The 13,482-nt window shown below is 34.9% G+C and overlaps 1 protein-coding gene across 1 annotated transcript; it reads right to left on the minus strand.

Annotated features, from left to right (window-relative positions):
• Positions 1–1,929: 1,929 nt before the first annotated feature.
• LOC144973564 (eukaryotic translation initiation factor 4E-like) lies at positions 1,930–13,033 on the minus strand. Its single transcript, XM_078916175.1, has 7 exons — positions 12,946–13,033; positions 7,835–8,037; positions 7,627–7,690; positions 7,249–7,362; positions 5,050–5,189; positions 3,911–3,965; positions 1,930–2,632 (listed from the first exon to the last, which is right to left on the minus strand). Exons 1-7 carry the CDS (start codon positions 12,967–12,969, stop codon positions 2,573–2,575), a joined length of 660 nt encoding a protein of 219 aa, XP_078772301.1. The 5' UTR covers positions 12,970–13,033; the 3' UTR covers positions 1,930–2,572.
• Between the last annotated feature and the right edge of the window lie 449 nt (positions 13,034–13,482).

Raw genomic sequence — 13,482 nt, forward strand, 5'->3', positions numbered from 1 at the left:
AGACCGCTGAAACAAAAAACAAGCAATCTAACAAAAATTACAAATTAATCAAATCAAACCTAAAGATATCATAAGCTAAATTATAAATACCAAAACAAACAGGCAGAAGATTTACAGAAAAAAAATATCCTGTCAAAATACAATCACAAACCAAGAACAGGATAGGCTAGTAAAGAGAAGAAAGAAACGACATCATATCGATGTACACCATGCGAACATCATAGTATATTGATTCAAGGGTGATGCTCCCATCCACCACCCGCCACAAGGTTCATCATTGAGATTAACACACATTTTATAGTGCCAATTACTAATAAGATTAGTAAAAACAAAATTCTACAACATTTCATCACAGAGTCAACTTCTTGCAGTATTTCAGTGTCACAAAAACTGCATGATTAGTCTTCAAATCACGGCCATCACAGTCTAAGAAAAAAAAAGCAATCTGTTCATATTCTTTAAACCAGAATGTACATTTAAAAAAAATTTTCCCCCCCCCCCCCTATATTTATTCACCATAAATTATATACATATCCTATTTTTTTTTTTTTTAAGGTATTAACGGCGCTGCAACACATTAAGGTTTTATCAGCGCAGTAAAAAGAAAAAATGATAGTAAAAATCTAGAATTACAATTAACACCCAAAAGAAGTAAGACATAGGGAACTGGACAAAAAGGATCAGATGTAATACCAAGAGCAAACCATACAATGTATTAGTTTGAGATCACTATTTAAGTCTCATCCGAACACAAAACAAACCCAACAGCAATGAATACACTCAAAATGCTTACATTATACATTAAAATAAAACATAATAATACATAACAGAAGATGATTTACAGGAAAAAAAACTCCCCAAACATAACTATGCATTTGACTGTTTCCTCCAACCAGGACTCAGCCATGGCCAGGACAAAACAAGAATTCTCTTCAAGACAAAGACAGAAGCAAGTTGGAACGAATAGGGATAAAGACATAACAATACCTCCTCCCACTATGGAGTCAGGAACCCACCCACACATATTCTATTTGTACCTCTAAAATGACAACAAACCTATGTAGTGAGGTGAAATTTGGTGATATATCTCTTTCGGAGAAAAACTTTTTCTTTTACGTTCTGGTTGAAAAATCCAAATCTAGTCTAACTCAAACATGAAAAAAATCTGTTTATACTGATTACTAACAAAACAAACCCACCTAAGAGACTGCAAAGATAATCGGAAGCTGAAGTAAAGATGATTAAAAAGAAAAAAGTTATTGAAAAAAAGATGCTTCTATCAAATAATAGTTATCATGGCTTGCTGTATATGCTGTGTAATACAGGAACAATATACTACTAATAATCTATTAAACATCATCAACTCAAACAACAACAGCTTTGAAAATCAATAAATAATTTTTAAAAATTTAAATGAAACAAAATCAGATCTTAGCACCCTTAGCCCTTCTGTTATTAGAAAAAGAACCCCAACATGACTTGTCAATTAGATAATGATTCCATAAATGAAGAATGATTGCGTCGATAACAAGAATGGCCTTCACACGAGAACTCTGACACAGGTACTACAACTCTCACGGACGAACACACAAATACTAATTCACACATTATGAGAAGAGAGGAAAGAATAAACAAACTCTCAATGATTCATCTCACTCAAACAGGCCAATAAACTATGTAACATGAAAGAGTTCTTTGACAACACAAAAATCAAATTTACACTCCAATTCTAAATCCAAACCTGCATACTTTCAATTTTAAAACACTTGGCTCAGAAAGAAAAAGAAAATAGAAGTCTTTGCATCTGAGCTGAATTACCAAATTGCCTTCATCTGGTTTCAATAATGCCCCTTTGAAAGAGTGTTATTAAATCAAAAAATGCTTGTGTATATCTTTCGTGGAGTCAAACAATGAGAATCATTTGCAATATAAGGATGGCCTATAAATTTTATTTCCGACGTTAGCAACACTGATATGAATTAAACAAATTTGAAAAGTTACAAAGACCATTCAGATCAATTAGTTACATATAGAGAAGTCAAAGAATAACATGACAACATGAACATTTAAATGACCTATTAACATACCACAATGGACAATTCAGTGTTCACTGTCAATAAGGAAAATAATAATACCGTTACCTATTCATATAACTATAACAACTTAACCTATGACACACTCTTTACTCATTGTTTTCCTAATCAAAAAACAATATATTTTTTTTTAAAAATGTAACCATAGTTTGATGCATCCACGAAGTTACAAATAATGAGAATAATTATCAAGAAAATAACGTATCAAATTCTGCAATGACAATAATAAAATATCTAAGCTAATCTGTTCCAAGCCACTCATCAAAATATCTCAAACAAATTTTTAAAAAGAAAAAGAAAAAGTTAATAAAAATTACAATTACAATCTTGAATAAATTTGAGAAGGCGGTCGGATCAAATAAGAGGAGTGTGTATTCCAGTAGTACCTCTGTCACAGTCTTGCTGGGGCCAAATCAACAATGGGTGTGATGAGGACAGAGACAAGAGCACATGTACTAAATTGTAATATTGGCTAGGCATCACACTGCGTATCGATTCTTTACTGTCGAGCCAGATTTTCCAGCAGTGTCTGAATGAGCCTGAAATCAATGAGATAAAATGGCACGAGTTAATACATTTTTATTTTTGGAGCCCCCCCCCCCTCCATAAAATGGAAGCCTTTGTTTGTTTTGAAGGGTTTTACGGTGCTTGCAACATATTAAGGTCATATCAGCGCCAGTAAAAAGGAAGAAAATGGGATAGTAAAAAGTTCTAGAATTACAATTAAAGCATCCAAGAATAAGGCAGACAAAGGGGAATTTTTCCCTCCCAGCAAGGGTATCCGGCCAGGGTCAGGACAGAACCAAGAAAACTCATTCCAAGACAAAGACAGAAAGCATGTTGGAAAACAGACATAGGGGGATAGAAGACACAGTATGAACATCCCTGCCCACTATGGGAGGAGGTCAGGAACCCCACCCAGACGGAAGCCTTTGAAGACTTGTTTTAAATAGTTTAATGGAAGGAGACAGTTTGTCTTTCACATTCCTCATCAATGAAATGTGTGCAAACTTTCAGCCTTTCACACCACATCTGCATCTATCAAATTTATACCCAGGCCTATCAAATCTGATGTTGTATTAAAAAAAAAAGGTCACAACTTATAATATATCCACCTTTTATCTATTTTTTAAACGCTTATTTTCCTATATAGACCTTTTCTTATGTACAGATACAAGATTCAAGTAATTTACTAGTCTAGAAGAGACATTCCAGTCTCTAAAAGTAGGAGACTAAGTTGTGTAGCCCCAAAGACAGGTCCTAGAAAATTCCAAATAGCACATTCAACATTGCTGCCAGTGACGTCTGAAATACCTTACCATTTCATTTAAGGCAGACTTGCCAACCAGCCTCAACCACTTGGTTGTGCACGTAAAGAAAATACACTATTTTTGTTTGTTTGTTTGTTTGTTGCTTTAGGTCTCTTCCAACACAATTGAGGTTATATGAGAGACCGCTGAAACAAAAAAACAAGCAATCTAACAAAAATAGTACAAATGTAAATCAAAATCATAACCTAAAGATATCATAAGCTAAATTATAAATAACCAAGAACAAACAGGCAGAAGATTTACAGAAAAAAAAAATACCCCTGTCAAAAATACAATCACAAACCAAAGAAGCAGGATAGGCTAGTAAAGAGAAGAAGAAACGACATCACTATCGGATCATACACCCATGCGAACATCATAGGTATATGATTCAAGGGTGATGCTCCCATCCAACCACCCGCAAAATACACTATATCAACAAGCCCATGACACTGGCATAACTGGTGATTCAAACGTAATCAAATCATGCTGAAAGGAGTAAATTACCTGAAAGCCAATAACCACCTTGGGGGGAACATTTAAAGATTCTTTCAATTTAAATCTGAAAGAGACAAGAGTAAAAAGCATCAACATTAGGTATAAAATTAAATATTCATGCATAAAATTGTAAATGGGTCAGTCTGATATATAGATTAAAAGACTCGTGTTAATAATAATAATAATAATAATTCAAAAATTAAAATACAGTGGTCTCTGCTTATAAGCACCGTACTCAGGGAATCATCGAGAGTGTGCTTGAAGCCAGATTGTACTATAAGCGGATTTGGATTATTTTACAGGTCTGATAAATGTTCATATTACAACAAAAATAATTTCCCCCTGAGTTTCCAAAACACAGAGATGCCAACTTAAAATTAGGCTAATAATAATTTCAGACACCACACAAAGGAATTTCCGCATACAAGAAAAGGGATGGTATTTGGCATTGTGTTTACATATATAATTCTAGTAGTAGTGGTGGTAGTGATAATGACACACGGATGACAGTTGTAGTAGTATTGGCAGTGATGATGATGACGGTGGTGATTATATTAGTAGTGGTAATACGATGTGGTGGTGGTTGTACTAGTATTGGTAGTGATGATGTGGTGGTGATGACGGTTGTAGTAGTAGTGGATGTGGTAGTATGTAAATTTAATGGGCTGAGATGATTGGGCAGATTTCCGCCTTTGACAGGAAGATTTCTCAGCCTTGTGAAAGAAAAAGATAAACAGAAATAAGTCCAGCTTCCCTTCATTGCAGAGAAGCAAACTTTTTTTAATGAACAAATATGTATAGACGGTGAACAGCTCATTTAAATTCCTTTAAAACATTTTTTAATCACAGTTACTTCCCTGTAATTAAATATTCACTCATAAAATAAATCAAAAGTCATCTCAACTCTATCCATCCATTCTTTTTTGGGGTAAAAAAAAAAAATATCCTGAAGTAAATTGCTTCCGATTCCCACACTCACTTCCAAAACAAACAAATAAACAAACGAAAAAAAAACAGTTAATGATCTATATATGGGATTTCAGGATATTGTTACTGAAAGCAAAAGTAACTGTGATGCCCTGAAAAGTGATGTCCATGCAATCAAAACGGATCTTCAATCTTCAAGAAATGCTTTAAATTTTCCTCACCCTATTCTCCTGGTAGCCTCAATTTTGCCGGCATCTCTTGTCCACAAACCCAGCTTATCACCCTTGGCACGTATATTGACAGTAGCACCACAAATGTCATCTGAATGCTCATCAAAACCTTCGCCTATTAAACAGAGAAGCTGTTCAAAGATAAAAAGTAGAACAAGTGGTTTTATTACAAACATGCACCAAACATAGTTAAGTAAATGTAAAATATGTTTTCCTTATATTTTTGTAATGAGTAGCGACAAAGGACTTTATCAAAATAAATGTCAAACCAAAAAGATACTATTAACTCCCTTGAAAACATCTCTGTGAACTGGCTGTCTGCACAAAAGTCAAGTTCAATTGGTCCCAATAAAATCCTTTCAACTAAGGTTCATGTAGTGAAAATAAGAACCATAACACAGGGATTTTGACAAATTCAACCACTTCTCATCAATGTACAACAAAAATGTATCCATTTCATTCCCGACTGACACGAGGAAGGATAGAACCCTTACACATAGGAAAGGAGGGGTAGACTTATCCCTCAGCGTTATCATAAAAAAGAAAAAAAAAAAACATCTTTAGAACAAAAAAAAATGAAGATGAAGGAATACATGTAACAATGCCGATCTTACGGACATCCTTGGACCTCGATTTGGGTCCTGAAGTGGCTCAAATTCAAGGCAAAGTATGGGACACAACGATTATGTATATGCTATCTTTAAAAATTCATTACCACGCTGTTTATCAATTAATATCACTGAAAGTTCGCTTGCAATTAGTTAAGAGGTCATTTTAGATCACGTCAAACAGCAAAATTAGTGCAATTACCAGAAGATCGTTAAAAATAGATGTTTACTCTTTGGAGTAAAATCTCTCTAAAGCTACCAAGAGGAAAGATTTTGCCGTCATTGGATTACGATAAGTACTTTTCACGTATTATCACAAAATACCAGCCCAATTTGCATTTCAATGAGTGAGAAGAGGAGACAGCCATTTTGCCCCCAATCGCTCAACACGAAAATGACGTCAGCAAAGCAAGGCTGCTAGATGGCCAGACTTCCACATGACTAAATTTGACTTCAAATCAAAAGTGTCTGAATAGAAACTCACATGGTTTTCACCACTTAAACTAAATTAAATTAAATTTAACAAACAAAAATTGAATAGACTAGGATAAATGTCACCAAAAATAAATGAATCAAAATTTATAAAAGAAACAAAACCACATACTTGGCCATCTGGAAGCCGTGCGATCGAAAGTCTGAGGACGCAAACTCTTGCACGCCTTTTTAGGATTTCTTTCCATTGTTACACCATAGGGATGTGGAACTTGTCAGCTATCGCATTTTATTTTAAAGATCAGTTTATTTTTTGATTGATAATAATTTAGCGGGCATTTTTCGTATCTTGTATGGGTTGTAGACACAAAATTACACTTTAGAAATGTTCCAAATGCTCAATATGTATATTTTAAAACAAAATTATGGTTGATCCTAGCCATACAGCTTAAAAACTATACAAGTTAGAACTTTTCTGATGTCTTCATTTATTCTGATAAATTTGCCAAGTTACAATCTCTAATTCAGAATATTAAGCGAGATACAGCCACAAACCAGAAAAAAACGCAGAAAAAGTGTCCCTTATTTTCTGGGTTTTCTCTCTCTTTGGGGCCATCCAAATAAATGACACCTTTGAAACTGCTAACTTTTTAAGAATTTATGAATGGACTTTCAAAATTCAAAGATATTTCTACTCAGTGGAGATAGGGCTTTGATTTAAGCACAGTATTTCCTACAAAAATAGAAAATAAAAATTTTCATAGTCATTGCTAATAATAATAAATATCATTGCAATGTTCCTCAAACTTAAATCAAGTCCAGGCCAACATCCAGCATAACACAAGATTTAATCAATAAAGTAGACTGCTCCTCTTACAGATTGATTTCCACTATTCCACTAGCCACACACCTCTATCTTGGACTAGTCTACAAGGACTGTTGCCTCCAAATGACAGGAGCCGGATGGAATATTGAGAATCAGAACGATTTACCATTTTCTTGATAAAATTAAATGTAAATAAATTAATATGCTACAAAATAAATAAAATATGGCAATGCGCTGCAATTCGTGAGATAACACAACATTTAGACATTGTGTGACCAAAAGTGACGAGGTTTAAATTCAAATAAAATGGAACTGAATTCGTACTGTTTCAAGCCAGAAGTTATCTAGATGAGACTGTCTCTGTGCTTTGTTGAGATTAATAAGCCACCGTCCTCCTCTTTTATTCTGTGGGTCCTCCCACATTGGTTCTATGCCAACCTGTGTAGATAGAAAAATGAAAACATAAATCAAGTAAAAATTCTGAGATGTTTTTTTTTTTAAAGTTTGGAATCACAGAGACAGAGAGAGAGAGAGAGAGAGAGAGAGAGAGAGAGAGAGAGAGAGAGAGAGAGAGAGAGAGAGAGAGAAGGAAGGGGAGAGAGAGAGAGAGAGAGAGAGAGAGAGAGAGAGAGAGAGAGAGAGAGAGAGAGAGAGAGAGAGAGAGAGAGAGAGAGAGAGAGGGGAGAGAGAGAGAGTCCGTACCTTAAAAACACTGTAATCACATCCTGTGGGAAGTTTGCTTGCTGGAAGTATGTGATTGTACAACCTGAAAAATTCAAAGAGAGATCTCTGTTAATTCAAAACTTAAGGGGGGGGGAAGGATCTGAGGAAACCCATAAGCAGTGTTTTCTAAGTTTTGTTATTTTTGCAGTTAGAACTATTCAGGACTGATAATGAACAAACTACTTACGCCCAAAAATCTTCTACTGTGTCAATTGTTGTAATAACTCGTAAATTGTCTTTCCACTCTTTGTTGCTTTTGTCGTTCTTAAAAAACCACATGGCCCATGAGTTTTGAAGTGGGTGTTTGATGACATCTTCAGGGCTAAGGTACCCTGCACCTCTATCTTCTTCATGATCTCCAGCATCACCACTTCTCACAACAGCAGAGCTCTGTGAATAAGTAGAATTAATCATTATTACTACCATCAATTCCACCAAAAGAAAAGTGACCAAAAAGAAAAAAGTCAGTGAGTTAAACTACAACCTTAATCTAGCAATGGAAGGACTTCCATAGTTTCATAGCACGCCTAAAGAGAGGATTTTTTTTAATTATTGGGGGAGATCCCCCAAACTCCTCCCCTCCAAAAAAAACCACCCCTAACCAGGGTTGACAATTCAGGAGGTTGTTTGTTGCTTTAGGTCTCTTCCAACACAATTGAGGTTATATGAGAGACCGCTGAAACAAAAAAAACAAGCAATCTAACAAAAATAGTACAAATGTAAATCAAAATCATAACCTAAAGATATCATAAGCTTAATTATAAATAACCAAGAACAAACAGGCAGAAGATTTACAGAAAAAAAAATATCCCATGTCAAAAATACAATCACAAACCAAAGAAGCAGGATAGGCTAGTAAAGAGAAGAAGAAACGACATCACTATCGGATCGTACATCCATGCGAACATCATAGGTATATGATTCAAGGGTGATGCTCCCATCCAACCACCCGACAATTCAGGAGGCAAAAGTTTACAAGGACCTTGGCAATTGACAAGTCGTCAATTGCCAAGGATCATGTCAGTTAATCAACTACGCATGTACTAACTGCCACGGAGTAATGGTGTCACGATGTAATATTATTGCCACAGAGGGAGGTCATTAATATTAGTACAGTTCACTCCATTTAATTGCACACTCCGCTTATATGCTACACATTCCCGAAAAACAGAATGTTTTCTATATAATTGCTACATCTTGAGTGGAGAAAAATATCTGAAAAATACACACAAAAAAAGTAATGATTTGACCAGGGATCTGTTCTCAGCCCACTGCTCTTTGCAATAGTAATGGATGTTCTAAGAAAACCCATTCGGCGAGAGGCACAATGGAACATCATAGTACTTTTGAATGATACAAAGGAAAAGGAACTAGAGGGTTGGAGACAGGTGTTGGAAAGGAGGGGATTAAGGGTAAGCAGATCAAAGACAGAGTATTTGTACATCGGACAACAGAGAGCAGGACCACCAATAAAGATAGGAGAAGAGGATGTGCCAGAGACAAACCAATTCAAATACTTAAGAACAACTGTACAAGGAGATGGGGGCAATGAATGGAGGTTAAGAAGATGATACAGACAGGCTGGAATAATTGGAGGAATGTAACTGGTGTTATGTGAGACAAACGAAATTCCGCAAAGCTGAAGGGGGAAAATATATACAACAGTTGTAAGACCAGCAATTTTATATGGACTAGAGACAGCAGCTACAACAAAGAAACAAGATAAAGAAGTTGAGGTGGCAGAAATGAGGATGTTGAGATGGTCACTTGGCTGGACAAAAAAAGATAGAGAAATGAACGAATTTGAAGGTTGACTGAAGTGAAAAATGTATCAATAAAGATGAGAAGATATATTGAAATGGTTCAGACATGTAAAATGACGAGAGAGGGAGTACGTGGGAAGGAAAGTATTGGACTTACAATTAATAGCGGGAAAGAGGAATAAGGGATGCCCAAAGACTAGATGGTTAGATAAGGTAAAGGACGATATGAAAGAACTGGGCCTGGAGGATGATGATGCTCTGAACCGAAATGCATGGAGATGTGGCATTCATTATAATTATGGCAACCCTCCAAAATGCAGGATAAGCTGAAAGAAGAAGGGTTAGCTCAATGATTTTTTTTTTCTATTAACTTTGGTTATATTACTATTACTAGGGCTAGAGATACTTTCTTAGGGTTAGCTGAAGGAACATTTGAGTTGTTTCCCTTAAAACTTAAAATGAGCTTTCCCAAGGCCCTCCCAATAAAAAGTGAAACTATGGAACTCCTCCCTCGCCCTAGCATTTACAACGCAAACTGTGGTGCAGAAAGCAGAAAAAACTTTGTTGACCAACACCAACAACGGTGATGAGTTGACATTTAACACTGATTACAAACATAACTCATACAAGAATATATTCATCCGTTCTCTCCCCTATTTATTACTATTGAATTGCCACTATCAATAACGGCGAGAGACACTTTGTTATACAGCATATTCCTTCCTCTCACTCTCTCCCCACACACACACACTCTCTCTCTTTCGGCTCATTACAGATGTTAACTCTTCACCTCTTCCTAAGCGTTTAACTCAATTGGATTTCCGCTGTTTGTTACTGAAGTCACTGACCACTGACACTCACATTTGTCATTCAAATTTAATCAACAACGACGCCGTAAAAAAAAGAAGGCTGTCATTATTCCCAGACGCCTGTCTGGGGATAATAAAAATTCGTTATCCCCAGACAGGTGTGGGGATACTATCCCCAGACGCATGTAGCAAGTGGGCAGAAAGATTTTATGCAAAATGCCAAACTAGGCGTGAAAAATACCAAATATTCTGGAAAAAATACTAGTGGTTGTGTCCCAAAACAGTTAAAATATCAAGTGATATTTAACACAAGATGAAAGTAAATAGTGATCAAATGTCAAATCCAGCTCTTTTTAAAAAAATATTTTAAAGCAAATGGATCAATGAAATTTCTTTTGTTACTTTGATCTGAAAACGTCAAACTGGCAATTCGACTTTTTATTTTCAACCAGGAAGAAAGTTGTTAATCATCAAATCTGTTCATAGTCCACCAACCATTTAAATTTTCATTACCTACCTACCTGTTAACTTTATTGATCATCTCTTGTTTCTATAATTTGCTCATTCTGGCCACAATTTTGGGGACGACCGGGAATAATTTTTATGTCGCGGACGAATTCCTAGGCCATGGGGTTGTTCGCCCCAAAGCCCAAAACCCACACCTGTTATTTTCCTGTCTGCTTCGCACAAGACAATACAATTTAGTATCACACGTCCACAAAACTAGATCCAACAACATATTTTTATTCGAATCAGAGATGAAAATAACTACCAAAACAAGGAAGCAAAAATGGTGGAAATATGTTTAGCTCATATATGAATTTAAAATATTCCGATAGCGGTGTGGATAGGCAGCTCAGTGGATTAGGCCACCTTTCATTTTACTCCTTTTAGCTGCACAGATTCGACCCAGTCGCACCCCCCCCCCCCCCCCCCCCCCCGCACACATACATTTTTTTTTTTTTTTACTTATTCTTTCTTTCTTCCGAATTGATTTTCATTGTTTTCACTTTGTTCCGAGTTCCGAGCAAGAGTTTTTTTTTAATCAGTTGAATTTTTTATTTCTCCGATAGTATTATTTCATTATTTAATTTGCTCTAGATCTATTATTGTTTTGGTCAAATGATAATAATAATAATAATAATAATTGTAATATTTGTTATTATTATTACTATTACCACTATTACCATCATAAACATTATTATATTATTATCAATAATAATATTATTTTTATTATTAATACTATTATTATCATACTATTACTATTATTATTATTATTATTACTATTATTATTATTATTATTATTATTATTATTATTATTATTATTGTTAACACTATTCCCTGCTCCGAGGGAATTCTCTCTCTTTCTTTTTTATTTATATATTGACCTAAACCTTAGAGTTTTTTGTTTGATAAACCTTTATGTAAATGTTCCGTTTCTGAGCATGAATTTCTTAAATTGTTTTTATTTTTAAAACAATTATTGTTTTTATTTTTAAAACAATTATTGGTTTTTTTTCTCCTCTATCTGACCATTTGGTCGCTCTCTGAATATTTCTGTTTGTTTGCTTTTTAATTATTTATTCTTTTTAGACACTATTTGAGATCAGAGTGGGGACGAATATATTTGCTAGAAACTAGAAAAAAACAAGAGAGAGAGAGAGAGAGAGTTTAATAATAAAAAAAAGAGGTGGGGGGAGGATGGATGGGACATTTATCCCTTTCAACGTTCTGTAAAAAGAAGACGGAATTTAAAAAAAAAAAAAAAGTGACGTAACCAGGATTCGAACCCACAACGTCGATTATGGTCAAACTTCCAGGGCAGACGACTAAACCATTCGGCCATGACACCCACTTCGAAGTCGACGCATATTGTGTATATGTAGTAACAACTGATTTTAATGTTTGTTAATTTTATGTTTTTATAGATATTTTATTAACTTTCCTTATTTCTATGTGCATCTGGAAACATTCCATATTCTGGAATGTGGATAATTGTTAAAAAGAGCGGAGTTTCAAATATGCGTCTGGGGATAATGAAAATTCGTTATCCCCAGACAGGTGTCTGGGGATAACAAATTTTTATTATCCCCAGACACCCTGGGGATAATCACAGCGGTCATAGAACGTGGCGATGAGATTTAATCTTTGCCTCCCGCTAGTTATAAGTTGTAATAATTCCATAGTTCTAGTTCTAGTCATCAGATATTCAGATCGTGAATCATAGTATAGATCTTTATCATCACTCCAGAGAATGATGAATAATTTCAAATTTCACAATGACAATACAATGTGAATAATGCCAGTCATATCATCATACTCTGCATAGCATGGCCATAGTAGATAGACGAACGCATTGACTCAATAATAAGTTGAGGAAATGAAAAGCCAAGAGATGAGAAAATTAATCGTTCATTACCGATAGACAAAGAAGTCACGACTAAATAAATCTCCCAAAATATACAAACCATATGGAAAATAGGAGAAAGGTGAGTCTTGCACAACAATATCGTCGTAATAATATGACACATGATCAAGTCGTATATAAAATTCAGAGATTACCAGCAAAAGAAAAACGAGAGTCGGTTAAAATGTATAGAAAAGATTAAGATTTGTGAGTTATGATTAAATCTGTCATCAATTAAACGACAAATTTTGAATGGTATAATTGATACCAATCTACTCCCTGATCATACAAATAAATGTAACATAAAACTTCATCTTACTTGTTCAGGGGCACGTTCAGCCATGTTGAACCGTAAATGGAAACTGACCTACTTTTGCGTCACATGTACCGGTGAAATCCAAAATGAGGCAGAAAAGAGTACCAACTGAAAGAACCAAACTCATATCAATTGAGCCAAAACCAAGTTCATAATCTTTGTTCAATGTCGGCAATATGACATATCTTTTTTTTTATTGTACTTAGAATTAAATGTATAAGATATTTTTAAGTAGTTCATTAGAACGTCTGACTGAGAAAATATTCTTTATAAGTATGAGTGAAATTGATGGAAGTCTATAAGGTTTTAAATACACAATTTGAATCACATCCACATGCTACATGCATACTTAGTTCCTGTATTCCACGACAGAATCATGTCTACATTCGTACATTTAAATGTGTTGTTCCCCTGAAATGATTGCCGGTTAATTGCCAAAAGATGTTGTTCGAACCCGGGAGATATAAAAAAAAAATAGTATTTATTGTAATTGGACCAAAAAGTTGCACCCATTTTGATATATTAAAGAGGGGGGGGGGG

Source organism: Berghia stephanieae, chromosome 5 (assembly GCF_034508935.2).
Source record: "Berghia stephanieae isolate SIO BIC M18660-M18661 chromosome 5, UCSD_Bste_1.3, whole genome shotgun sequence".
Classification (NCBI taxonomy): Eukaryota; Metazoa; Mollusca; class Gastropoda; order Nudibranchia; family Aeolidiidae; genus Berghia; species Berghia stephanieae.

Excerpts from the sequence above, each read along its gene's own strand:
- LOC144973564 (XM_078916175.1), bottom strand. The coding sequence starts at position 12,969 with ATGGCTGAACGTGCCCCTGAACAA. Across the intron at positions 8,038-12,945 it reads CTGAACGTGCCCCTGAACAA|AGCTCTGCTGTTGTGAGAAG; the intron begins GTAAGATGAAGT and ends ACTTATTCACAG. Across the intron at positions 5,190-7,248 it reads ATAACTTCTGGCTTGAAACA|CTTCTCTGTTTAATAGGCGA; the intron begins GTACGAATTCAG and ends ATCTTTGAACAG.